This window comes from Heliangelus exortis, chromosome 1 (genome assembly GCF_036169615.1).
Source record: "Heliangelus exortis chromosome 1, bHelExo1.hap1, whole genome shotgun sequence".
NCBI lineage: Eukaryota > Metazoa > Chordata > Aves > Apodiformes > Trochilidae > Heliangelus > Heliangelus exortis.
Genome location: NC_092422.1, coordinates 41,385,253 through 41,410,028, shown reverse-complemented (window position 1 = coordinate 41,410,028; position 24,776 = coordinate 41,385,253). Strand labels below are relative to the sequence as shown.

Here is a 24,776-nt window from a genome sequence, read left to right as displayed (position 1 = left end):
TCTATAAATAACAAAACACTTTTTGTATTTGTCGATCTTCCTTCTATGAGTGCCCTTAGGCACAGAAACACAAGTAAACATCTAAAGCTACAACAGAATTGCCCGCTTGATTAACACAGCCCTCAAACAGCAAATGATGTTTTTAAAAACAAAAAAACATTAAAACTCTGCTGTCCCCCCCATTATCCAAGACCCCAACATTTACAGAATTTGGGAGCCAAGTGGAATTTTACCGTGAACGACCGTGGAAGTGAGGAGATTCCTCTTGAATGGACACCAAAAGGTCTTGGTGTAACCACAGATGTTAACCTAGAGGTATCAGTTTTCTGGTAACTTCTCGGGAGAGCAGCTGAAACCTGAGCTGACCCAGTTTGAGCATTCACTGAGTAGCGGGTAGACAAAAGAGCAGAGCTCTGCTCCCCTGCCAGGCTCTTTGGAGGACTGGATGCTTCACGAGTGGCCGAGTTCTCCAGCAGGTTGTCCTTGTGTGGTTGTGTGGCAGACGTGGCTTTGCTGTCCTTAGTGCTGTAGGAGGTCTCTTCTTCCAAAAGGTCATTTTTTGCTGCCGACCGTGTGGAAGGTGCTTTTTCTTCACTGAACACATCATCATTCAGTGAATGTGTCCATCTGAATTCATGTTTCCGCTGACCGTAGGAGTCTTGATCTCTGCTCTCCCTATGGGAGGAACAGAGCACATTAAAATACCAGACAAAGGGACCTGACAAACAGGTGGGCCCAAAGTCTTTCAGCAACTCAATGCTAATGGCAGAGCATAAACAAAGAAACATATCCAGTATATGAAAATGAATGCCATAATTTAAAATATCGGGTTTTTTTTTTTTTTTTCTTGATCTACCTTCTTCCTCCCCCTCCCTATTTCAACACTCCCATAATACTCAGGCATACTCAGTCACATTATCAGGTTGCCACCATGACAGAAATCGCTTCGCCAAGTAAATGATACAGCTATTCAAGTTACATATCCTCAGAAACTGAGGGAAAAAATGAAGAAGGTAGTCCCATAATGCTGCCTGAACTATACAGCTCTGATGATGTTTCTGCTTTATGAAAATGCTACACTGAACTTCAGATAAGAAAATAAGATGGTGTCCTGAAGCTCAGGTTAATTTTTTCTCCTATTCATTTGTCATAAAGAAACAATCACCACAGAGATAATCCTTACTACATCATTTTTCAGATTTTGATGAAATTGGACATTCAATACAACTAGCATCTGTATTTTTATTCAAGGGGCTAAATTTTGTTCTTAAAATTAGCAGAAAAATACAGAAGATCAAAACATTAGGTCTTAAAGACTTATTTCCATTTTTTAATGAATACATGCCATGTGCATATTCCCTTAATTCACACATACACACACACAAAAAAGGGGGCCAGTAGTAACAGTACTGTGCTACTCAGTTTACACATTATGCTCCTCAGAGAGAAACTTGTTCTGTAAATACTCAGAGGAACAATTGGGGACAGAGGGGAAATCAAGTACAAGTTCACAGCTCTGCGATGTACACTAAAATTCTGGCTGTATTTATCCACAGTGGCTAAAAGAAGAGCAAATGCAGCGGTACAGGAAAGAGAAACAGTTAAGCTGATCCAAGAATAAAAAAGGCAGTTATTCAGTTCTTATTGTTAAAAAAAAAACTTATTGTTTTAACCTCTTTAGAGTGGATGCAAATACTGAATTAACGATACATTTATTTATGCATAGCAGAGTAAAACATAATTTATAGAGCAAAACTATTTAATATACTGTGAAAACAATGCATTATCAAGACTATATTATGCACTTCAATTGCCTAGATTCCTGGACTATAATTTGGCAACCAAAACTGTGAAATGTCTGCAGAATCCACTGCAACTTGTCAGTAAAAGCTGCTGAAGAATTCCAGGGAATAAAAATCCCCTCAGATTTAAGTTCTTCAACACAATACTCCCATTAGGGTCGTTACCTTTCCTGCTGCATGTCTTTTAGTGACTTGGTGCTTCTTTCAGACACCTCAGAGTATCTCCTTTCTATTTCTTCTCTCTCTTCCTTTTTCTTTTGCAATTCTGAAGTGTAGCTCTTTCTACGATTCTTCCATTTTGCTAGATCCTGTAAGAATAACATGAACTGATGCAATCACATTTATCAAGACCTTGCAAATCTACAGAGGCATCCCATCACGTGCTACCTACTGCCCTGATTTTTTTTTGCACATCTGCAGAGCAGCCACATTTTCATGCACCTTCTCCCTAAATGATAAGTGGCTTCTCACATCGCAGTCAGGGTTACAGGCTCATTGCCTGTTAAAGTTAACAATTTAAATTACTGCACTATAAGTGGAAAAATGTATCTCTTGTCCTGGTTTTTTCCTCTTTGACATTATCGGGTTTATTCTAGAATACTTCATTCAATGACATAGTTGAAAACTAATGCAAATTCCATCTGTATTTCTTTGCTGTAGGCTTTGGAGTTTGGGATATTATGTTTTCTTCAAATCACCAGGACATTTGATTGATAGATTAGCTTGAGAATAAACATGCTTTAAATTCAAAATTGAAATCATACACTTCTCTATTTTCTTCATTTCTTTAAAACCACAATGGGAGCTGGCAATATTCTCCATGAAATACCAGAGCTGGGTTCAGAGGCATACTGAATACTAGAACTGAGATGCACAAACAAACAGCTATGAACTGCTTGCTTGGTGCTCTCTTCTTAATTTCAGGTTCTTGTTGGTAATCATTGCCAAGCACAGATTTCAATAAAAAAGAAAAAGGTCTTCCAATATTATGCTATGTAAAGCTACCACATCAGTTTATAAGCAGGATTTAAACCTTAATTACTGGGGGGATGGTAGCCTAAAGAATTTGCACAAGGAAATATTATTTCCTTCCCTTCTCCTAAAGGCTCAAATATTCAGACATTCCAATCATTTCACCAAGAAAATGTATTCACAAATTGCAAATAGCACATGAAAGTGTGCCCTAACTTTTCTTTATGTCCACAGAAATCAAGAGCCTGGAGGCTTTTTTAACAATATATACAAGTCTCATCCTGAAATATTAATCAGATACTTATGATGATATTTAATGCAGAACTGAACACATTTCAAACAGACATCCTTAAAGCCACTAATAGTTGCAAGAGATGGGTTGTTTTAGAAGACAGCCTCACAAACTGGAGCACACAAGCCAAAGCCTCTTTTCTAGGGGCACTGAAGGTAGGCAGCATGCAGCCCTTCAGCAGGACACTTCAGGAGGGGTGAAAAGGAATATTTACTTCTTGCCACTTTAGATCCTGTTCTTGTAACTGTTCTTTTATCTTCTGCAGCTCTTCATATCGGATTTTGCGCAATGACTGCAGCTCCTCTGCGCTGACATCATTCAGTGATTTACTCCTAAAAAGAAAAAAGAATACTGGGCTTTATCACAACTTAGTCATCATACCTGCAAGAGAAACTTTGGAAAGTAGGATTTGTATTAGTGCAACTGAGCGCTCCTGAGTGTTACTTGAAATAGAGCAGGAAACACAAGGGCAGCTGAACGAGCAAGGCTGGGACGTGCTCTAGTGCCAGCATTCAAGTCAGTAGTTGCATATTGGAGCAATTAAAATCAAGTTAAGGGGATAAGCAGCTCTGTAGCAGCTCTATGCTGATCAGTCACAACTGAGCTCCTCTTACTTGACTGCTACTTCTGGTTAGACTTGCTAATCTTTTTATCGACCGTACTCCCTTCTTTGACCTAAAAGGCATCCCTCCCTCCTCAGGCCCAAATTCCCATCTTTTCACTTCTGCTCTCCAGTAACAACCAGAATCACCTCCTGTTCTTTCCTTTCTTAGGCTAATCATAAAATCAAGTCAGTTATTGATGCACATTCTACTAAAAGATAAAAGTAATTCACTGCTGAATGCTCAGTTCATGCACGTCATGGTTCCCAACTAGCCTACATCAGTCCTCCCCAAACCACCCTGATGTACCCATCGAAGCCAGGATGTCAGGCACTGCCACCTTCTCACTAATTTGTTTAACATGGCTGTAAGTTTCCTCCATGAACTCCTACTCACTAGTTCCATTTAACCTGAATTCCTCAAATCTCACATTTCATGCTTTTCCTTCCCTTCCTCCAACGCTATTTTCTCTTTTATTCTTTCACACTGCAGTGATAAACATATCAGGACTTGTTATTTACATACAGGGCAACACTTCTGCTCAGTGATGACCACAAGTCTCTCAGGCACCAAGCAAAATGCAGACGTTTCATCATAAGGTTCAATGCTGTAGAACAAACAGCAAGCTAGGCTTCCAGATTTTATTTTATTTTTTCCCAAAAATCCTTTTGTATGCATTTATCCAAACAAAATCTGAATGATGGAGGGGGTGCAACCATGTTCTAACAGGACTTGAAGATGCTGCACTTCCCCCATACAATGGAAAATAAAGTTTTCAGCACAGGGACCTGCTCTAATCTGTTGCATACCAAGAGAGCTCTGAACTAACAAATCAGACTCTGTCACTTCCTCCCAAGGGGCCCAATTCAATTTTGTTGGTAAAATAAGAGCTTGGACTTGGGCCTCCAGAAGTAAAGGCTAGGGCACTAACTCATTATACCTGCTTCACTATTTTCTGAATGGGAATAGTGCCAAATTTAGCAAAAATCTCCATGTTGCTGTTGCAGAAACTCTTTCCTTGTACAGGTCTTTTCCTCATTTTGTTTTTTGGGTTTTTTTTTAAATGCTAAGTTAGATCTTGTGTAGAAATGGTTTTGGGGAACTGAATTACACATAAGTATCACAATTGTTCTAGATGAGTTCAAGCAAACTAGCATGACTAGGGTTTCCTTTTCTTTTTCTGGATTTTGTACATTTGCCTACAAATAGGAAAAAAACCTAGATTTAAATAAAATATCCATATGTAGGGTATATTGTAATTTATTCATACCAAGGAATAGGATGTAAGTTTTGATTCTAGTCTTGACTTCAAAATCTAAGTGACCTGAGCTTTCTTCATCTCTTTTCCCTACCATCTAACTTCTTCTGAAACATTTCCTTCATCTTCTGTAAGAGTTTAGTCATTTACCAGGTTTTTCCTCAGGTTAGAAATAAACAAGTAAATAAATATATGTACATTTTAAAAAAATTGTAACATAACCAAATACTTAATATACCATCATACAGTAAGTGGAAAAATATTTTTCTTTGAGTCACAATACATCCTAAACAATCCTTAAGTTCACATAGCACTAACCAGTAAGTTTAACACTGAGGATTCAACAACCTGGAGTATACAAGTCAATCACAGAACAGTCATCATTTCCACGATAAACACCATGTCATAAATTATTTTCAGATTCTACCTGTACAGCTCTCAAAATACAACTTTTATTCATCTACCTTTACGCGTTTGAAACTTCTAAAGTCTAATTTAAGTACAGAACACTAAGTACTTCACTTTCAGCAGGAATAAAATTTCAGAGCTGATTTTAAAAATGCCTTATAACTATGACTCAGTTATTCAAGACTCAAGAAGGAACTTTTGCCAGACACATAACTTTTAGTCTTACATTTGTAACATAAATTGCCCAAGCACAGAACAACAAAGCCACATGCACGAGTTGCTTTCAACGCACGTTTTTAGCTATTGTATTGTGCATGCATGCAAATTTAAAGGGGAGGCAAAAATAGTGTTATGGGTTTTCAAGCTTTTATAAAACTTACCCTTGCTCATCAGAAAGCTTTTGAAACAGTCTGAGAAATCAGAAACCAGAGAAGAAGAGATTCAGTGTCTTGATATTCAGAACATCGTTAACACCACCAGTACACCAGCACTCTCACTAAGTGAAGGGGAAACTGAAAGCCTGAGTACCAGCCAGCATGGAAAAAGCACATCAGAGATCTTACACAAGTCAAAAAACACATCAGGACTTGCATGATGTGTAAGTCGGGCAGAAAACTGACAGAACAAGTCTGCCTGCAAGTTTCCAACACTTCCGATTTAGCAATACTGCACGAATAAAGCCTTGTATTAACTCTGCACCACTTATTCCAGCGCTGCTAAACAGCTCGATGCCCAAAAAAATACTCATTTCAAGAACTGCAAATTAATGCCAACTTGAGTCCCAACAAGAAGCCCGGCTTACTGAGGCTATTTTCATGTTAATTCAACCATTTCTAGTACTAAGGGAAAGCAATACATAGAATAGATAAGAACAAAAGGCCCTGTATAGAAGTTTAACACATTAAGCAGAGAAACAAATTAATCCAGTGTGATTCAAGAGGGTTTTTAGTGTTCTTGAATATGAGTATTTTATTCCATTGAATTATTTTGTAAAATGTGAAATCTTTTCAAGCACTTCAAAAATTTCCTTGGTGAAGCTCGCATTTTGTTAACAGTATTAAGCTTAAAAATTAAATGCAGCAACATCAAAGTATCCACTGGAAAATGGGAATGTCTTAGTCACAAAGCAATGATGCACAGCTGGGACGACTGCAACTTGCAATGCCGTATTTTCAGAGCTAAGGAAGCATTCAAAATCCCACTCACCCCCAGCAAGTATAAAATCTAAAGGAGAGCTAGAAAGCAGTTAAAACCAGTATTCAGTCTGAGAAATTTTGATTATACCAGAAAATGATTAGGAGAAAGTTTTAATCAAGACTGTATGAAAGCAGGAGGGAAATATTGGTAGAATAAAATATGTCACAGTGGAATTTAATATTACTCGGACACACACCTTGCATATACTGTGACTTTGAGTGGGCAAACAACAGTAGTATCTTTTTCCACCTCATCTAATCATCTCAAATCTGTGGCAGGACAGTTTATAAGCATTTTCAAACCTAGGTGCAAGCCATAGTATCAGAATGCCCGTTTCCATAATTTGCCATTAAAGCATTCATGTGTTTTAGAAATGTTTTTAACACTTAGGCTGGGGAAAAAGAGCACATATTTATAGCTTCCACAGTCTTTTCAATAACCAGTATTCCTGTTCAGCTGTGGAAAGAAACTTATGTAAAACTCTGAGCCTGAAGGAATGATAACATGTTTTCTTTTAAAAGGTGGCCTAAAACTAGGAAAGCTGTAATTTATTTTTTTTTTCATGTTGAAAATATGGTATTGCAGTCATGAGCTTCTAATTCAAAGCAAAAAAAAAAAAAAAAAAAAAAAAAAAAAAAAAAAAAAGCTTGTCCAGGATGCTACAAACAAATAGCAGATTGGCACTCTACACATGGTTCAGCACGAGACGATGCTTTTCTGAATGGAAGGGGCTCAACTGCACTCAAGCACAATCCGTGCAGGACACAACCTGACCTCTCCACCATCTGACGTTTCTTGTGTCTAACTTTGCTGGCCTCCCTGATTGCTTCCCACTTCTTCCAGTCTTCTTCACTGCACGGACCTGGGATGAAATTTACTGGCTGGCTATCGCTTCCCACCTTCCAAGACTCGATCTTGCGGGTCAACATGTCATCCTTCTTATGGCGGGAAGACGGTGACAACACTCTGCCGTTGCTCTTCTTTTCCTCTGGTGTTGTGCTTTTTTCAAGTAAACATAGAAATTTGGACCGGATCTCCTCCGGAAGACTCCACGGATCAGGAAAGAGTGCGGGGTGATACTTGTCTGGAGCACCCGATAAAGGCACCTCTTTTTTCTGAGAGAGGATTTTACGGAAAATCATGTCATCCTTTTCCAAATCTGGAATCACAGGTTGGCCCTCTCTGGGTTGCAGAACTATCTCTCCCTCTAGGAGAGGCTCCTGCTCAGAGAATTTTTTAAAATACCGGGGGTCTTGGAGAACAACTTGATTCACATGGAAAGCCCCAGTTTTCCGAACAAACAAGTCATCATTTTCTAAATCTGGATCCAGATATCCATTTTCTGCATCTCCTTCCTTGGATCCTGGTACAAAGGAAATATTCTTTCTACATTTTATGAGCCTAGGGCCAGAAGTAGGATCAATTCTGGTCTGCACTTCAGAAGACAAGTAGTCAGAGTATTTTTGCAGGGCCTGAAGTAACGAAAACTGACTGAAGCATATGAAACAAAAGGAGGGAAGTGAAAATATCATTAACTAGCAAAAGACAAGCAGATCACAATGTATTATGTTGTACAACTGGTTTAAAACTTGCAGTATCCCGAGCAGAACAACTACACCACCACTTGGCATTCACCAGCACACGTCAACCCATGTAAAGGTATCACAGCATACTAACCTGATCAGAACCAGCACACTTACATGCTCACACACAAAGCCAGTAACCCTATGCAGCATGTTACACCTCTGCGTTTACATCTTTCAGGAGACCAGCAACTTACAACTACATTTAAAATAAATTAAAAAAACAAAAAACAAAAAACAAAATCCCCAACCCCAACAATAACCTAAAAAAAAGCGCAACATGACAGGATGTAGTTTAATTTCATTTAGCTGATGCATATCCAGCCAATTCTTTTTGATGCAGCAAGAGTACAGTTCATGCAGTTATATCAACCTGGGCTGCTCAGGAGCCTCCAAGATCCTTCCTTCTGCAATCTGTGACAATGAGCTTCCCACATAATCAGCAGTTGGCTTATAGCTCTGATCCCTTCTGCAACTGCTGTTCCAGTCAAAACTTGATCTTGGTTGATTAGCAACAATGCCAGAGCTTTGTTTGTAAGCAAATTCCTCATCCTCAGAATCTGATTTCTTTCTACTGTGATGCAGTACAAAGAATGAGGGGGAAAAAAGCCATGAAGTGGACTCAATGAGTAAAATGCACAGTGGCAACAGTTCAACAGTGTAATTAGAAGAGTATTTCAATTATTTTCTCAAAAAAGAAGAAAGAGAAAACATTCTTCTGCTATACTGGCAATAAAAATGAAAAATAAAGTCATAACATTATGCTTTATTTTTAATTTTTTCATAAAGGAGAGAAACAGGGGCATGCATGAAAACGCACCTGAACCCTTGAATCTCTTTATACCAGGGTTTGAAAGAAGATTTCCTGATTTTTTTCCATAACAATTCTTCTTCTGGAGTCCAAAACTTAGGAAGAAATTTGTCATAAGCAACCCCTCTATTTGCCGCTGAAGAGCTTAGCTTGCGAAAATAGAGATCATCTTTCTCAATGTTTGGGATGCCTATTTCTTCTTCCTCATCCTCATCAAAATACCCAGATAATTCTGAAGGAATGTTAACTCTTGACTTGTTTTCCTCTTTAGTATCCAACTGCCTCTGCCTCCTCTGGTTACTGTTCAAAATATCCAATCAGTTAAGATATTTTAGGAGCAACTTGACATAAAGAATGCAAAATGACATGCTTTTTGGCTCAGGAGTTCAACCTCACGAATGAAGCAAATTAGTTTTCAATTCCATCACTGCAGCACCAGAAACAACAAAGTATATTTAAAAAAAATGAAAACAACAAAACAAGTTAAATGATTAAATCAGCATCTTACTGTCTCTGACAAAAATACAAAGTTTGACAGCAAAGGCATAACAATGTATCAGCTGGGTTAAAATGCTGATTAGCAGACTAACGTTATGGAGTTATTTATCGACTGCAATTTAGGTAATGTAATAGTTACTGGATCTGGGATTAGTATCTCTGACCTCGGTGGTTCAAGCATTGCAGCTAGTTGACCAGCTGGATAACTGTCTTGTGAGCAAGATTTAGGAGAGTCATTGTGCAACATGAAATGATGTCCAGGTGCAGCAGAGCTTACAGGGCTCTTTTTTACTAGAAATCTACGGTTTGCTAAGTCATCCATAACCACGTCGGGCAGCCTTCTTTCATCTTCTGAATCAGAACCACTCTCATACTCATAGATCATCTGGAGTGAAGCTGGATTTGTGAGCCCACACTCTGCTCTGCTATTTTGGCAGGAAGCTATGGGATTCCTTTCACGTCCACTGAGGTTGACCAAAACAGGAACAGAATGAAGACAGTGAAGTCATGAAGGTAATGATGAAACCCAAGCACTGCCCACTAATCTCATGTGTATGCACTGAGAAGCCAGTGAACCAAAATGCATCACCATACACTGGAAGCCTTTAATGAGAAACTGTAGGTCTAGCTTTCTTGAATTTGCATTTCAGATCATTTAAATCCCCTCTATTTAGAGTGTGAACAGCCTCAAAACATTACTCAAACACCAGAAAACTAGTTATGTGGAATCAAGTAAAAGAAAAACACTAAAAAACAAAAAACCACCAACCACACAAGCACACCAAAACACCTTTCCCCCCACCTTTAAACACAGAAACTCAAATACTTCTCAAATACTTTGCATTGCAGCAACAGCAGTTTTTCTTTAACTAATAAAGAAATAATCTATTAAAAATACGTATCTTAAAACAAAATCCTCTTTACTAAGACTGCACACCAGTACCTTGAAAATGTTCCATCTGACTCTGTGAAGACAGGACTCGCCCAGCTCCTCCTATTATCCTCATTTTTTTCTGTCCTTTTCTTCCTTAAGGGCGCCGGCACATACGCTGTCTGCTTGTTTTTATTGGGTAAGAAGCGATTGAAGTCAGCAGTAGGTTTCGGTTCAATCACGGAGATCCTGCGGTAAGACCTGTCATCTTTGTGGGAGTCATGCATTTTGAAGGGCAGTTCTGAGTCTGTGTCACTGTCGCAACCTCAGGAAAAAAAAGGGGAGGAAAGGCAAAGCACAAATGTTATTCCCTAAGACGCAAGCTTCTAGCTACCACTTGCTCCAAAGTGTTCTAAAATTAATTTTTAACTCCATATTCCAAATGTTTCGGCTGCAAACTCGCTGAGCTGCTGACAGGGTAGTAGGAGAGGTATTTTTAGAAGTTTGTGGCAAAGCTGTGATAAGGTTCATTAAGCTGAGTTGCCTGAGTTTCCTGCTACATTTGTTCCATTCTTTTACTATCACTGCACCCCTGCAGGAAAGAAAGTGCTAACCTCTAAAGACTAAAGAGGTAAAGCAGGACACAAGTTTATAAAGAAAAACATACTTGCCACTCTAATTAACTAACAAAGCCAAGTTATCAGTAAATAGTATAGCAGCATGCTCATCTCACCAGACTAACACCCAGCAGTAGCACAGGGTATGTCACAGATGTAACGTGGCTGCTTGTTGCTTTGCTCAGATCAGAAATCCTCCATGTGGCCTTGACCCAATGATTTCATGTTACTCACATGGAACAAAATCCAAAAGCTTACAATTTTTGTAGCTAGGTTGGACTACAAGTTTGTATTGAATTTTAAAACTGGGAGAGAAACACAAGTTAGAGTACAGCTCTGGGAATCCAGTGTTAATAACTTTCTTCTTGTTATTTCTTTCCAAGCCAAATGATCAAGAGTAACAACTACTATTCAGTTTTTAACCAAGGCAGCAAAACCCCTAATGAATATTAAGTATTCACAAATGAAGTGTAGACATGATGTGTCCACACTAAGCACAAGGTAAAAGACTTTTGCAACTCTAGAATTCCAGGTGATCCCATCAGGATCCAAATTGACCTTCCCAAATTACAGGAAAATACCCCACATAGACACACACCCTAATGCAGCTGTGGGAGCAAGAATCCAAGCAAGCTCTCCTAGGAAAATTCATGTGTGCATTGCTTTGTTTGCCTAAGCAAAATGCAACTTTGGTAGTTGCAAAACTACAGTTGCTTTTTAAGCCAATGTAATTACTGGGCACCCAAAGTACAGGGTCCATACATTGTCTTCACTCACACTTGTAAGACGTGTCAACAGAAGACTTAAAAGAGGAAAAAACATACCTTCACTGCCACCTTTCAAGGTTATATCTGACGAAAAGCTCGTAGAGGATCTTGAACCAAGAGAGTCCAAGCTGTCAAAGGAATCGTCTCTTTTATGGCCAGCGGAAGAAGAAAAGGGCTCTCCCCGGTCAGCGTACCAAATATCACCGTACCCACTGTCCCTGCCACTTCTGTTTAGGTGGCTGGATTCTTCAAGTGCCTATGAGAGCAAGTTTTGCAATAATATGAGTTTTTGCTCAAAAATTTTTCTGTTTGCACAAACAGACTTTACCAAAGACAACTGCAAATCCTTAAAAACAACATATACAAGAACTTAGATAGGGGATTCAACAACAGGCCTTAAATTTCTCTTATTTTAGCCAATGGGAATTGAGACAGGGTTTTTCACAGTCTGCCACATCAGTAAGAGCAGGTGGATTCTGAATTTTGTGATTACATGGGTAGCAGAAGAAGCAGCGTAAACTAAAATTAATTCCTTTCACGTGGGCTTTGATTGGAAGCAAAACAAACAAAACAAATTAATGTGTTCTACAAACTAAAAATAAAATTAAACCCCCAAGAGACTGTTTTGAGTTGACACTGCAATGTACAGTAAACTGTAAAATTCAGGCTATATGTTTACTATTCCTTTTGGATTCTTTACCTTTGTCAATGCTTGCCCTAATAACTTCTCAAATGCTTTAAGGTTGAGGCATGGACCATTATAATGAGGGTTACTTTGAGCCTTTCTCCCAAGCCAGTACAGTGTAATCAAAACCTAAAAACAAACAAAATTTTAAGAAATCAAACATAAACATTATTGCTTTCATCTCAAAAGATGTATCAGTATAAAAGCATCTGCTAGAGATGTTCTCCACAATGAAGTGTAAAATCTTGTCTACAGCACAGCTAGGATCTCCACCAAAACCAATTAAAGAGTACTATGATGCATCTCATCTACCTCAAGTAAGCAGATACAAGTACTGCTTCTAATTATTACATTTATTTTGGACAGTAAGCTGTGTGGCTTTCATCAAAAGATACCACTAATTTGCATCAGATAAATGAAAAGCTGTAGACTAAGGTAAACATGATAGTGCCATAAACAGAAATGTTTTAAAAATATTTAAGCTGAATCAGTGTGAAATTGTTTTGGAAAGCAAAGTAGGTGTGTCTTACATTTTTCACTCTTCTGTTTGTCTCCTCCGGTCTGAAGCAGGGCAGGGAGCAAGAAAAAGAAAACAATAACTTTTAGAATCTTTGAGTTAAAGTTTAATTATTTAAAAGATTTAAAAGTTTTCAAATAATTAGAGGCTAGTATAATAAAATATGCAACTATGGCTGTTCCAAAAGAAATAAACAGCAATTTGCTTTGAATTCACAGACAGAATTATGTACAATTTCAGTTGTTGCATATAAAGCAAGAGATCAGCTGATATATTACAGTTTCTGATTTGAGCAGAACCCAAAAAGGCTCTAGGCTTTTTTAATTAGCTCAGGTTTTTAGTTACCAACAAAATGAACGTGGAAACCAAGCTAATGAATTTGGGAAGTACAGGCTCTATCAGCCAGGAAGATCTTTAATTCCATGTGAAAGCAGATTCAGGTTTGATTTTATGTAAGATATAAATTTTAAAAAATAAAAATAAATACAACATATATACACACACACATACAGCCAATTTGTGGCACACCTCAGAATCACACCAACTCACACTCACAGTGGTCCTCTTCTCCTCCCACTCATTTTAAGAACAACAACAAGAAGAAACCTGTTGGATGGGAGCCTCCCAAAGGTGGGGTACCACAGGCTCGGTCCTCAGGTGTATATATTGCAGGCTGAACTGCAGACAGGGATGCACAACCCTCCCACCCACACTGCCAGCATTTATAGAGAGGGAAATAACTGTAAATACACCCAAACAACTTTTCACCTGACACAGATGCTGCTGGTTTAGGGCTGGTTCAGTGGCAAGCTTCACACAGAACACAGTAAAGGGGTTCAAACAAAAAAGCAGAGAGTCAACATTTGACCTACAAAGAGCCCCATAACAGGTCAGACCAAAATATACCAGGGCACCTATCCTGTTTCTGGCCATGCAGGAAAAAGTTGGTCAAAGGTTGCAAGGAAAAGGTAGAATAGATTGTTCTGGGGACAGTCACAAGCTAATAAAATTCTGACAGGCCTGGTTTGTGTAGGCAGCACTCTTCACAGAAATAAGATATTGGATGCAATGTGACAATGGGGAGGAATGCAGACAGTCCCCTCCTCAGCTTCCAAGTCTGAAAGTGCCTGCTCTAACCCTGTGTGGCTGTAATTGCCATACGTGTCCCCTACATCATAAAGAAATCAGGCTGTAAGGAACACAAAGTCCTTATCAGGATCCAACCTCCACAATCCCAACCTGCAGCTGCTTTAATATCACGTGCCAGAGGTGCTGATGGCTTTTTAATCAGCAACTTCTTCCTCACAAAAAAGGAAGAACACTTCTCTTTTAATGTGAAATATTTACTTCTTTTTTAAAAAAAAAACAAAAAAACCAAAAAACCAAAACCTTTTGAAACACACAGCTGTTCTTTTTTCACTCTAGAATATTTTGAAAAAGTGTTCCTCTTTCTTCCCGTCAGTGTATAGTACTTCGTCCCTGGTCTCTCTTTGTCTGCAGGACATACCACGGCTACGACCTAATGCACTCACTAGGGACAGGTTGGTTTCCCAATTAAAGAATGGAAAATTAATCTTGTAGTGGTGTGCATTAGAACTGTGCTTCCCACACCTGACAGAAAGCATTGTAAAGGTTTACATTATTTAGCTCCAAGTTCTAAGAGCCTTTCATGAGGGCAGAATTTCTTCCATTATTTGCAATTATAAAAGCAAAGGCCATGCATGCCCTTGGCTAAGGATGCCATGAAGTCCAGCAAGCAGTGAAAACCTCTGCCCTAAGTCAGCTGGAGCCTGTACCCAAGAAGCTGCCAAGCCTCATGCAGAGCAAAGCCAGATGACTGAACACAATGGTCCCCACTTCTGCTCAGGGATCACTTAAGTCAATCATTCCCAACTGAAGGAATGTTCAGCTGGTTTTAGATTTGAATATATTATCTGTACTTGAACAACCTATAAATATGCTAGGCCTGCATACTTGGCCTACAAACAATGCAAAACCTATGACATTCACGTAAACGAATGAGAATAGTTGAGACCCAAAATTCAGCCAGGAAAATATTTCACACACTTGAAGGAGAGACTCTCAGACTAGAGACATGCTCCATTTGCATATTTGCTCAGCTAACAACAGAAGCAAATGGATAAGTTGCTAACTATTCAGAAGCAAGTTTTATTCATTTGCTTTACTACTCTCCTCCCAAATATATCTGTTGGTCTTTACTTCTCATGACAGATGTAGTCTGACCAGAAGAAATAACGAAGTAAGAAACCCCCTACTAAACCAGAGCAATCAGTTCCTTATATATATATAAAAATACATTAATTCTTTGATGGCCCGTAAGGAAGAGAAAAAAGGAGAAAAAGGAGGATTCCAGATGATTACTGTATTGTCCTAAAATTGGTGTAAAGCAGTAAATGAAAACATGAAATGAAATTATGATATTAAATAGAAGTTCTCCTTAATAAATTCTTCTCAAAATGTAAATTCTATACAGTACTACACAAAGAATTCACATGGGGTCTGTGTATAGCTCAGAACAACTAGAGTTCATATCAGGGGACAAGACAGAAGCATCAGCTTCAAGCATAGCAAGTTCTTTGCTGCTCTAAAAGGAGGCTTGACCCTAACCTCTCTGTTGCTACCTCAACAGCAAGCTCCTGCTTTCACCTCTGCTCCTCTTCTGAAATCTGGTTGTAAATACATAAGGCTAAAAACCTCAGTTTCTCACACTGTATTTGAAGACATCACTTAGGAGATATTTAGCAATGTAGCCTTTAATTTTTTAAAACATTGCTGGACCATTATAACCTTATTTTGCACATGACTCTGTTACACTGAAGTGCACACACAACACTGCTTGTAGAGATGTTTGTCCCATGAAAGACATTTTAAGAAGTGAAATTGCTGAAGTATCTTCATCAGTGCAAACAACATCACCCCTACACTGGGCAACTGTGGAAGAAGTCTGCTCTTTGATGTTTTCATCGAAAATCAAAGAGCCCAGCTAGTGCAGACTATATTAAGTTACTATGCATGAGGTAATTTCTGGCTTGAATACATTAATGCCACTGTGCTGAAAGTTAGTCATAAGCAGGCTGCTGCTTTGCTCAGGAGGGTACAGCCAAGGCTGCATATGAAAACCAATCTGCTGAAAGAGCAAAGTCTTGTCCCAATGACCATGCAATACCACTTCCTAAACCACTTCATGTCATTCCAAACATTACCTTCTCTGTCTTTCCAGAAGGTTTTAATATCTCCATTCGCTAACACCAAAGATGCCTGAACTAAGCCAAGGAAGCTGTTAAGGACAGAGACAGCAGTTAAGATATCTGCATTATCTAACCTAACCCTACTGTCTAAGTCTGATTCAAAACTGCCAAAATTTTAAACTTGAATTCACAAAGCATGAACCTTCATTATTGGCAGTGGTTTCAATAGAAGTTACTTACAACTTTAAGATTAGCCATCATGGAAAATGTCTATCAAATGCAGCATGAAAGTCTAAAGGCCATGAGATAATAATATGTGGGAGTTATTATAATTATTATGAAACACATCTACATGGTTCCAAGTTGAAAACTGATGCAAACAGATGTGTAATAACCACTCGTGGAGAAATAATACCTTTTGTGTAAACCATCTAATCTACGTCAATCCTTCAACAAACAGAAAGAAGGACACATGGGACAGAAATAGCTCTCATTTTTCAGCAGGCAATAGCGCTTAGAGTCCAAATACTTCTGTTATGTTTGAACACAACGCATATTCACAAACATCACTTACACCCAGCCAGCACAGCCTGACAGATGTTTTTCTGACGAGGACCACTCTACAAGAACAAAGCAAAGTGACAAGGCAGATCTGCAGGCTGAGCCAAAGCTCAAGGAATTTATGCTCAGCTCCACTGTTTGCTCAAGGTTAAATAGTAAAATTAGTCACCAAGGCCCTAGCCTGACAACACAAAGGAATTGGCAGCAGCTCTAGCTTGAGGATTTCCTGGTCTCCCTTTCCTTTCCAGCCGCTCCTGTTTGCTGCCCCTGTGGTTATGCCAACACGGCTCTGAATCACGCTGTGGTTCCACGTTGTGCATCAGGTCCAGAGGGCTGTGTCCATTTCTCTGTTTGGGTTTTTCCTCATATACATTTTTAAACCTCAAATTAACTTGCTAATCTGTTTTATAGCGCACACATCCAGGCAACTGCACCAGCACGGTGGCAGAGGAGCAGGCAGAGGGCTTGGAGAGGCAGGACTCTGCCCCATATGCCAGTACTGTGAGCATCCCCAGGTGACAAAACTCCATCCAGAGGCACGCTGTGCTTCCCTTTCATCTATGGATGCTTGCTAGTGAGCAGACTGATGAGGAAGGCTTGCTACTATTAGTAATAATGTCCATTGAGGTACTTAAAACGTTGGGAAAAAATATACAAAAGAGTCATACACCTTAGAATAGCCAACAGACTGCAGTACTTCAAGAAATCATAAACTAGATTTTAACCAGTTTTAAAATACATCCATTGACAATGCTGACACTTAGAAATACAGCTCCCCTGTGCCTCTTTACAGGCAAACAGTGCATTCTAAGTAGCTATATTTAGGTTGACTTATTTCAAGACTTTTAACAAATACAACCTATAGATTTTGTTTTCTTAACACTTTATATGATTTGGTTCTCCCCCATCCTAACACATAATAAATTACAACTATCAGTTCATGCCTTCCCATCTACTATGACACTTCACTCTGCTGTCTTTCCAGGGAGAACATCCATATGGAGCTTCAGACAAAATCCAACCAGAAGCTGAACCAAAATTCTGGAAGATTATTTTACAGCATCCCGTTCACAAAGCATAGCTTTCTAAGGGTCTGTTTCTCATGTAGAAACATATTTAAAATATCAATATCTGTGTCAATGTATGATTTTTTTAAAAAAAAAAAGCTAGATAAGAGAATCCCCCTCTCCTAAAGGAGAGTCCTCTGCTGAGAGCTAGGCCACATGGTTGTGCCTAAGAGAGATAAGACAAAACTGAATCCATTTATGGGGAGAAAGAAGAGACAGAGACACTCCCACTGATAGAAAGGAATGTGCCAGGGACAAATGCACCCTGCCCAGTGCCAAACCCTTCCCTTGGTGACGAATAGCCCAGGAACCCAACAGCTGCCAAAGCTATCTGTTTTCCATCCCTTCCTCTGTACTGCAGATCTCACGAACACAGGACTTGAACGGATTTCTCTTGAAAAAAGAAGTATCAGTGCCCTCCCTTGGAACCTCCATCCCCCAAGGAAGTGGTTCTACTTCCGAGATGCCCTTTGAAGGACTTGGAAGAACCAGGCCCCAGCCTGGGAGCCAGAGAAGGTCAGCAGGCTGTAGAACAAGCCTGCTCCAAAGCTCCAGTCACTCTATCCTGACACTGAGCAGCTTCACTTACGCTACTGAGGAGATTGTCAGAGGGTTTGAAGGATTCTCCACTCCGGCCAAAGTATGCTGCAGAGGAGACAAACGCCGGCTGTCCAACTAGCACTGGCCCTGTGCTGAATTTCAACCTCTTTGGCCACCTACTCAACTGCTATTAATATTGCTGTTATCGGATCTCACTGAATTCCCACGTGCTGCTGAGAATAGAAAGTATTCAGTGGAAGATGGGGCTGCCGCATGGATAGAGAAACATGAGGACATTCCTCCAGCACTTGGATTCTTAGTGAATTGATATTCAACCCCAAGAGCCACAGTTCACTGCAGAGTTTGCTGGAAATACAATGGTCAGATTATGGCTGCAGAGCTGGAGAACAGCTTTTGGAAATGCACCTTTTTATCAGACTATAAAAAGCACATGTATTTTCCATAGCAACACAGCCTCTGGACCCAGTGCCACTTAGGCTGTAACAGCAGAGAGTCAGGTCTAAAACAGAGCAGAAATCTCCATGCCCCTACAAAAACCCTGGCTGGCAGCAAGGAGCTCTGTTGGCCCTCATGACTAAGCAGCCTGTCTCCACCCCACACCCTGCACCTTTGTCTACTAATGAAGGGGCTGAGGGGTGGAGAAGAGATGCCCAAGAGGGGAAAGGTGGAGAGGGAATGCAGCTGGACAACACCCTCCGTGGGAACGTGTCCCTGTCCATTGCCTCAGAGCCCCTCCTTTCATACTGCCTCTTGAGCATGGTGCTTCCTTGCTGATCTCACCCATTCTGCTTCCATGCTATTCTTAAATCCCTTATCAAAACAAAAACAAGCACTTCTAGAAATGTGCCTGAGCCCCAGCAAGTCACAGGACAGCCATATTATCCATTTCCTCACACTCTTTTCCGACCCCTCCCTGGGTGGTCCATCACTGCCTACTTCCTTAGAACTCAGTCTAATCTACAGGTTCTCCCAAAGAGAAAACTAATACTCAGGATAGTGTAGGGCTGAAGGCATGCCTGCCCAATAACAAAATCAAACCCCCAAGCAACCCTGAAAACCATCTGCAGAAGAACAAGACCATGCAGAGGAGTCTGGCTGATAACCTGAGCACTCCTTGACTCTCATCTCAGGGTTGGGCAGGGGAAGAGGGATGGAGCACTGCTGCAGCAAGAACTTGGACAAAAAGAAGAGACTGATATGATACTGCAATTTCCTGATCAAATTTTAATCTATAGTGAAGAAAATTAAAGTGTTTATAATCATCAGTGCATCTCTGGTGACTGGTCCCTTCTTGAGCCCTTTTCTTACACCATTCACAAAATCACCTAACAGTCACCAGCTTCACTAATTACATGTGATACAACTGGGACCTTATTCCATTGGTTTTGGGTTTGTTTTTGTTTTTTTCCCAGAGAAAACTTAATTTTTTCTCCAGTCTGTATTGCTTACTTTAAATTCCAGATCTAGACTGGTACCGATACAAAAAAAATAGTGAATATTTTATTTCTGAAAGCTACTAGTTATGAGTGATATACTCTGGCCAAGAAGCATGAAAACTTCCATTGACTTATAAGCAATTACGGACTCTGCACAAAGAATTAAAAGTTGGAGCTGACTCCAAGTTCAGATGGGGAGTTCTCAGACGAAATCAAATAATTCATTCACATTCCAGAGGATGTTAGAATTTCAGAGGTGAAATGAATTGCTTTTCAAGAAAACCCCCAAAACACTTGAACACAGCAATTTAGATAGAGGGATAGATAGCAATTATATCACTAGTTACACATTTATAGATTTTTATATTCCAAAGCATTGGTCTTTAGAACTTGGAGAATATTACTTTGTTGGATCACTCAATTTCTCCTTATTTTGCCTCCCTGTTGTCCACCCTCCCCTCTTTCCTTTTTTTTATAAAGCTGTGCACAATTTGGTTGACCCTGGCATGAGTGTTATAGCAAATGTTATTACCACTTCTACCCTTTTCCTTGCTTGCACCTTCTATATATGTTGAGATTTTACACTTTCTCATCTTAAAAAAAAATAAACAGGCTTGAGCTCATCCCGTTAATCCTCAAAATCATAACCTACATCAACTTCTTTTCCACTCAGTTTTCAACATCCTTTTCCCTTCACTCCCCACTGGCTCCAAACTAGATCATATTGTGTAAATTTGTATATTAACTTGAAGAGAAACCTCTATGGGGAATACACACTTGCACTAGCACTCTTTCCAAAAGGAATAGTTGGTATATCTGGGGAGTCACTCTGAAAAATAAGTATGAAAATAGGCAACTAAGCATGATCCTGTAAGCTTTTAGAAACACATGTAAAACAACACAAAGATGCAGCTGTTAGCTAGAATGGAAATAATGCAAGAGCATTTAAAAAAAAATCTTCTGTATAAAGTATATTATTTGCTTTAGCTAAACTGCAGCAACCATGGCAACTCAGTCAGCACTTTTTCAAGACAATACCAAAATCCACTTTCTCTATTTTCTGATGCCTCTTTGCCTTTATTAAATTCAATATTTCCAAAATTCTTGTGTTTTTTACTCCCACTCTTACCTCTAACCAAAGTATTTCAACATTCCCTCTTCCCACATGCAGATACCAGAGGTAATTTCATAGAATAGCCCTCAATACTGACTCATTTATTCCCTCTAAAGTATCATTCAGACATCTCTGTACCAACTCTGAGTATGGATAAGCAAGTTACTGCAAGGTAAGCTAGGGTAAAAAATTTTCCATCTGCCAACTGCTCCATAGCAACTGCTTGCATGCACTCTCTTACCCTCAGCCCCAGCATTAATACAATTGTTCATTTTGGATAAAGCATTCAGAGGTGATCCCTTGAGAAGAGCTAGGATTTGGCAGGTTATACAGCTTTCCTTGCACAGAGAGACAGAGATTTTTATAGCTTCTCTAATCAGAGAGGGGAAAAAAAGAAACCAACACCCTCCTGCATTTGATCTCCTCCCTTGCCCAGAGAGAGATTTGGCAAATGAAATCCTTTGTTATTTTTGCGTCAAGCAAACAGGTGGTGATGTACAAGTGTCTTGTGGATAAGCAAAACAGTTTACCATAGCTTATGACACTCAATAGCAACTTCAGGAGGTTTATTTAATTTCTCATGGTGTGCAAAAAAAAAAAAAAAAAAAAAAGAGAGAGAAACTAAATAACTCCTGCCTATATTGTGTAATTTATACCGGATATTTGGCAATGAACACATCCGCTGCAGTTGTTTTAACCTACACACAGAAAACAATTTGGCACAGATGTGACTCAGAGTTGACAGCAGAAACTCCATGTACCCTGTTCATGGCACACGTGTGGGAAGCACTCCAGACTTCAGTCCACTCCAGTTGCCACCTCTGCAGGAGAGCTGAGACCCATAGTGCCAGGTATTAGCATGAGGTTAGATACACAGTCCTGAGAGGAGGCAGACACCTGGCATTTTGGGGATACGTGCAGTATGAAGCTCTTGGGAGTCACTTGCATAGATTTCTCGTGGCTCATTTCTTCCCCTACAGCAATTCCAGCACAGTGCTGCCAGAACTATTGCACAGTAGGAGAGAGTTTATGCCATGTCTACCTTGGTCCCTCTTTTTCTTCTTGACTTTTGTCATACTGCTAAAGAACAAGTGCTTTAACATTTTAAAGGAGGACACAGAGAAGTGGCACAGAGAAAGGATTTTTTTTATATAGAGATGGACAGAGCAAAGATGACAAATCAGAGGTGCAAGCCAAGCACAGTTTATTCCATGATAAAGATTTTGGAAACTAGGTAAAGTGATGTTGGAATTTTTCCTTCAGTAGAAATAAATCACTACTGCATGACAGCATCATTTAGTTTAGTCTCTACGTTTGCAATAAAAACTTTAAAGGACTACTGGGTTTTCTCAGTAATATCTTGGCAAAGTGTTTCACAAGCAAATAAGAAGCACTGAAGAAATTACAATGCTTCCTTTTTGAAATTTTGCCGTATGTTCTCTATGTTTCTTTGGGTTACCCTGGCAACTCAGAGCACAACATCATCACTCACCACACCGAGCACAAAGTATAAAACCCAGACAGAACCTGACTTCTCTCTATTAAAATCACTTCTCTATTAACTTAGATATTGATGCATCTATGCCCACAAGAAGTGAGGTACACAGATACAGCTGTGTTCAGACATATTCAGAGGCAGGACAGAGTACTTTGATTAATGCAGAGTCAAATGTTATACTATTAACCTTTATCAGAAAGAATGCTAAAAGAGGGCAGAGGATGTATTCCCTTAAACCAGCTCTCTCAGAAGACATGGTGTGAAACAACAGCACAATTTAAAACAAGATACAAAAATCAAGTACAATTCACAAAGTGTATGATGACTCTTAAAATAATGTGTCCTTTTTTGGGGGGGAACAGACAACACCTAAGAGGAGCAGATACTACTTTCCATATTTGCTACAATCCTCACTTCCTGCAACATCCACATGAGAAAGCTACTGAAAGATGTAATTCTTATTCAGGTTCCTTATGGTTTCAGATTTATTTCTGTAACACTTGGAATTACTAAATCAAATTCATTGCTATCAATATTACTGGATAAGTATTAGATTGTTGTTTTAGCATTTTGGGGGGAAAAGGATTTATACACCCCAGTGGACAACAGTGCTTTAAGGCTACTTAGAGCAGCTAAGACAGAGGGTATCTTAAAACATTTGCTCAAAACATTAAGGTTTTTGAGCCAGGTTTTCTGGCCAAGTTTTTAATGTTGGAAAAATGAATGCTTCTTTACTGAAAAGTGAGAGAATGGGTAAAAGTCCAAATACTTCCTTTGCCAGAATGTTAGAAAGTCTGTGGGAGGCAAAAAGGGGAAGAGAGATGAGAGGAGGAAAAAAAGGAGGAGGGAAGGGGAAGTAAACCTAGACTGACCATATACCTCTGAAGTTTGAGAATTTACACCAGTTCTGAGCATCCCAACCTACTGAAACCGAACATGCTATTAGTCTCTTAAGAGTTTCTGTTGTAAAGTTAGAGGAGTCTGAGAATAAAAACTTTAACAAAACTAATGATATGGGAAAACAATTCCAGCCAGGAAACTACAGATGATCTCACACCTCTCTTTCACTGGTACTCATGGAGTATGTAATTTGTACCATGAAACTGATGACTGAGGGGAAAAGAAGAAGAAAAAAAGCTTAATACATTAATTAAGACACCACCAAAATGCTCCAACAAGCTATTACAACCAAGTCCGGTGGTAGGGAGGGAATGGAACAAAACGATCTGATTCTGCTCCAAGTGAGTCCATGGCAATATTCCCAACATCTTTAATGAGTGCATGAGTAAATGCTAAATTAAGAACATCCCTTCTCAGGAGAAAGAAGATACTGCATGCACCAACGCTTGGAAACTACAATTAGCCATCTGCAGAATTTCACCAACTGTATAGCCAGATGAAGCACTGGAGAAGTGGGCTCCTTAAAACACACAGGGTGGTTGCAAACTATCCTTTCCCAGAAGTCAATCAAACCACAGAGCCAGGATAGCATAAAAATAACCCTTGTGGTCTAGAAGAGGCTATTCTATAAATCTTTTCCCCAGCAACCCTCATAATTTCTGCACAAAGACTGAGCAGCCTTTTTTACCCAGATAAGTTTAACAGAAACCTCAGGTTCTCATATAGGAATCTACACCTTCTGAAGACTAAGGGTCTCTTGAAAAACCTGTGAATTGCCATCATTATTGCATTTAATGATTGCAAAGACTGGATCAAACTAATGGTTAAACTGCAAAGTATGTCAATGCCACCAGTTTGCTATGTGGCTCAGCTCCCAAAGGCAGAGTATGCACGTTGCATTAGGAACTTACAAATCCAGACCTGCTCCCTTGGAAGTGTCTATGGAAGCAGCCCTTTTGATCTCAAGTTTTTAGCCATATTTGATTCATAAATCCCAACAGCAACAGTGCTGTTACTATGTTCACTGTTTTACAATTTAATGGAAAAAAAAAAAAAAAAAGTCCTTATCATTTCCCAGTTAAGACTGACCATCTCAACAGGATGAGAAACTCAAAGATAGTTCAATAAAGCTAATTGGATATTTCTCCTCTTGAGCATGCTTCATTCTAGAGTTGTTTGCCTATGTGAAACAAATGACAACTGGGAAAGGAGCACACAGGAAACCACCTCAGAGGTCTCATCAGAAGACATTGCAACAGCAAGACTCTGAATCAAAAGAAGTGTGGCCAGTGTGGCTCACCTGGAGTACTATGTCCATCTCTGGAGTCCTTAATACAGGAAGGGCATGGACCTGATGTAGTGGTTCCAGAGGAGGGACACAGAAATTATCAGGGGGCTAGAACACCTCTTCTACAAAGACAGGCTGAGGAAGCTGTGGTTGTTGAGCTTGGAGAAAAGATGGCTCTGGAGAGACCTAAAAGTGACCTTCCAGTATCTGAAGAGGGCCTGCAGGTGATAGGATGATGAGCAATATTTTTAAATTAGAGAAG

The 24,776-nt window shown here is 39.5% G+C and overlaps 1 protein-coding gene across 26 annotated transcripts in view; it reads right to left on the bottom strand.

The window, feature by feature from the left end:
* The window catches only part of LMO7 (LIM domain 7), a 134,830-nt gene that overhangs the window by 34,394 nt on the left and 75,660 nt on the right, over positions 1–24,776 (bottom strand). For 17 of the 26 annotated variants that reach the window (XM_071740845.1, XM_071740861.1, XM_071740905.1 and 14 more), the window contains 12 exons: positions 12,894–12,924; positions 12,379–12,492; positions 11,736–11,934; positions 10,367–10,619; positions 9,588–9,887; positions 8,935–9,225; positions 8,488–8,688; positions 7,306–8,022; positions 5,715–5,744; positions 3,281–3,398; positions 1,968–2,110; positions 234–675 (listed from right to left, as the gene is read on the bottom strand). In XM_071740845.1, the coding sequence (XP_071596946.1) occupies positions 234–675; positions 1,968–2,110; positions 3,281–3,398; positions 5,715–5,744; positions 7,306–8,022; positions 8,488–8,688; positions 8,935–9,225; positions 9,588–9,887; positions 10,367–10,619; positions 11,736–11,934; positions 12,379–12,492; positions 12,894–12,924 (2,839 nt within the window). Of the gene's footprint in view, positions 1–233; positions 676–1,967; positions 2,111–3,280; positions 3,399–5,714; positions 5,745–7,305; positions 8,023–8,487; positions 8,689–8,934; positions 9,226–9,587; positions 9,888–10,366; positions 10,620–11,735; positions 11,935–12,378; positions 12,493–12,893; positions 12,925–18,306; positions 18,372–24,776 lie in introns of those variants that run through there. The other 9 variants (XM_071741016.1, XM_071741056.1, XM_071741042.1 and 6 more) reach the window with 7 other exon arrangements.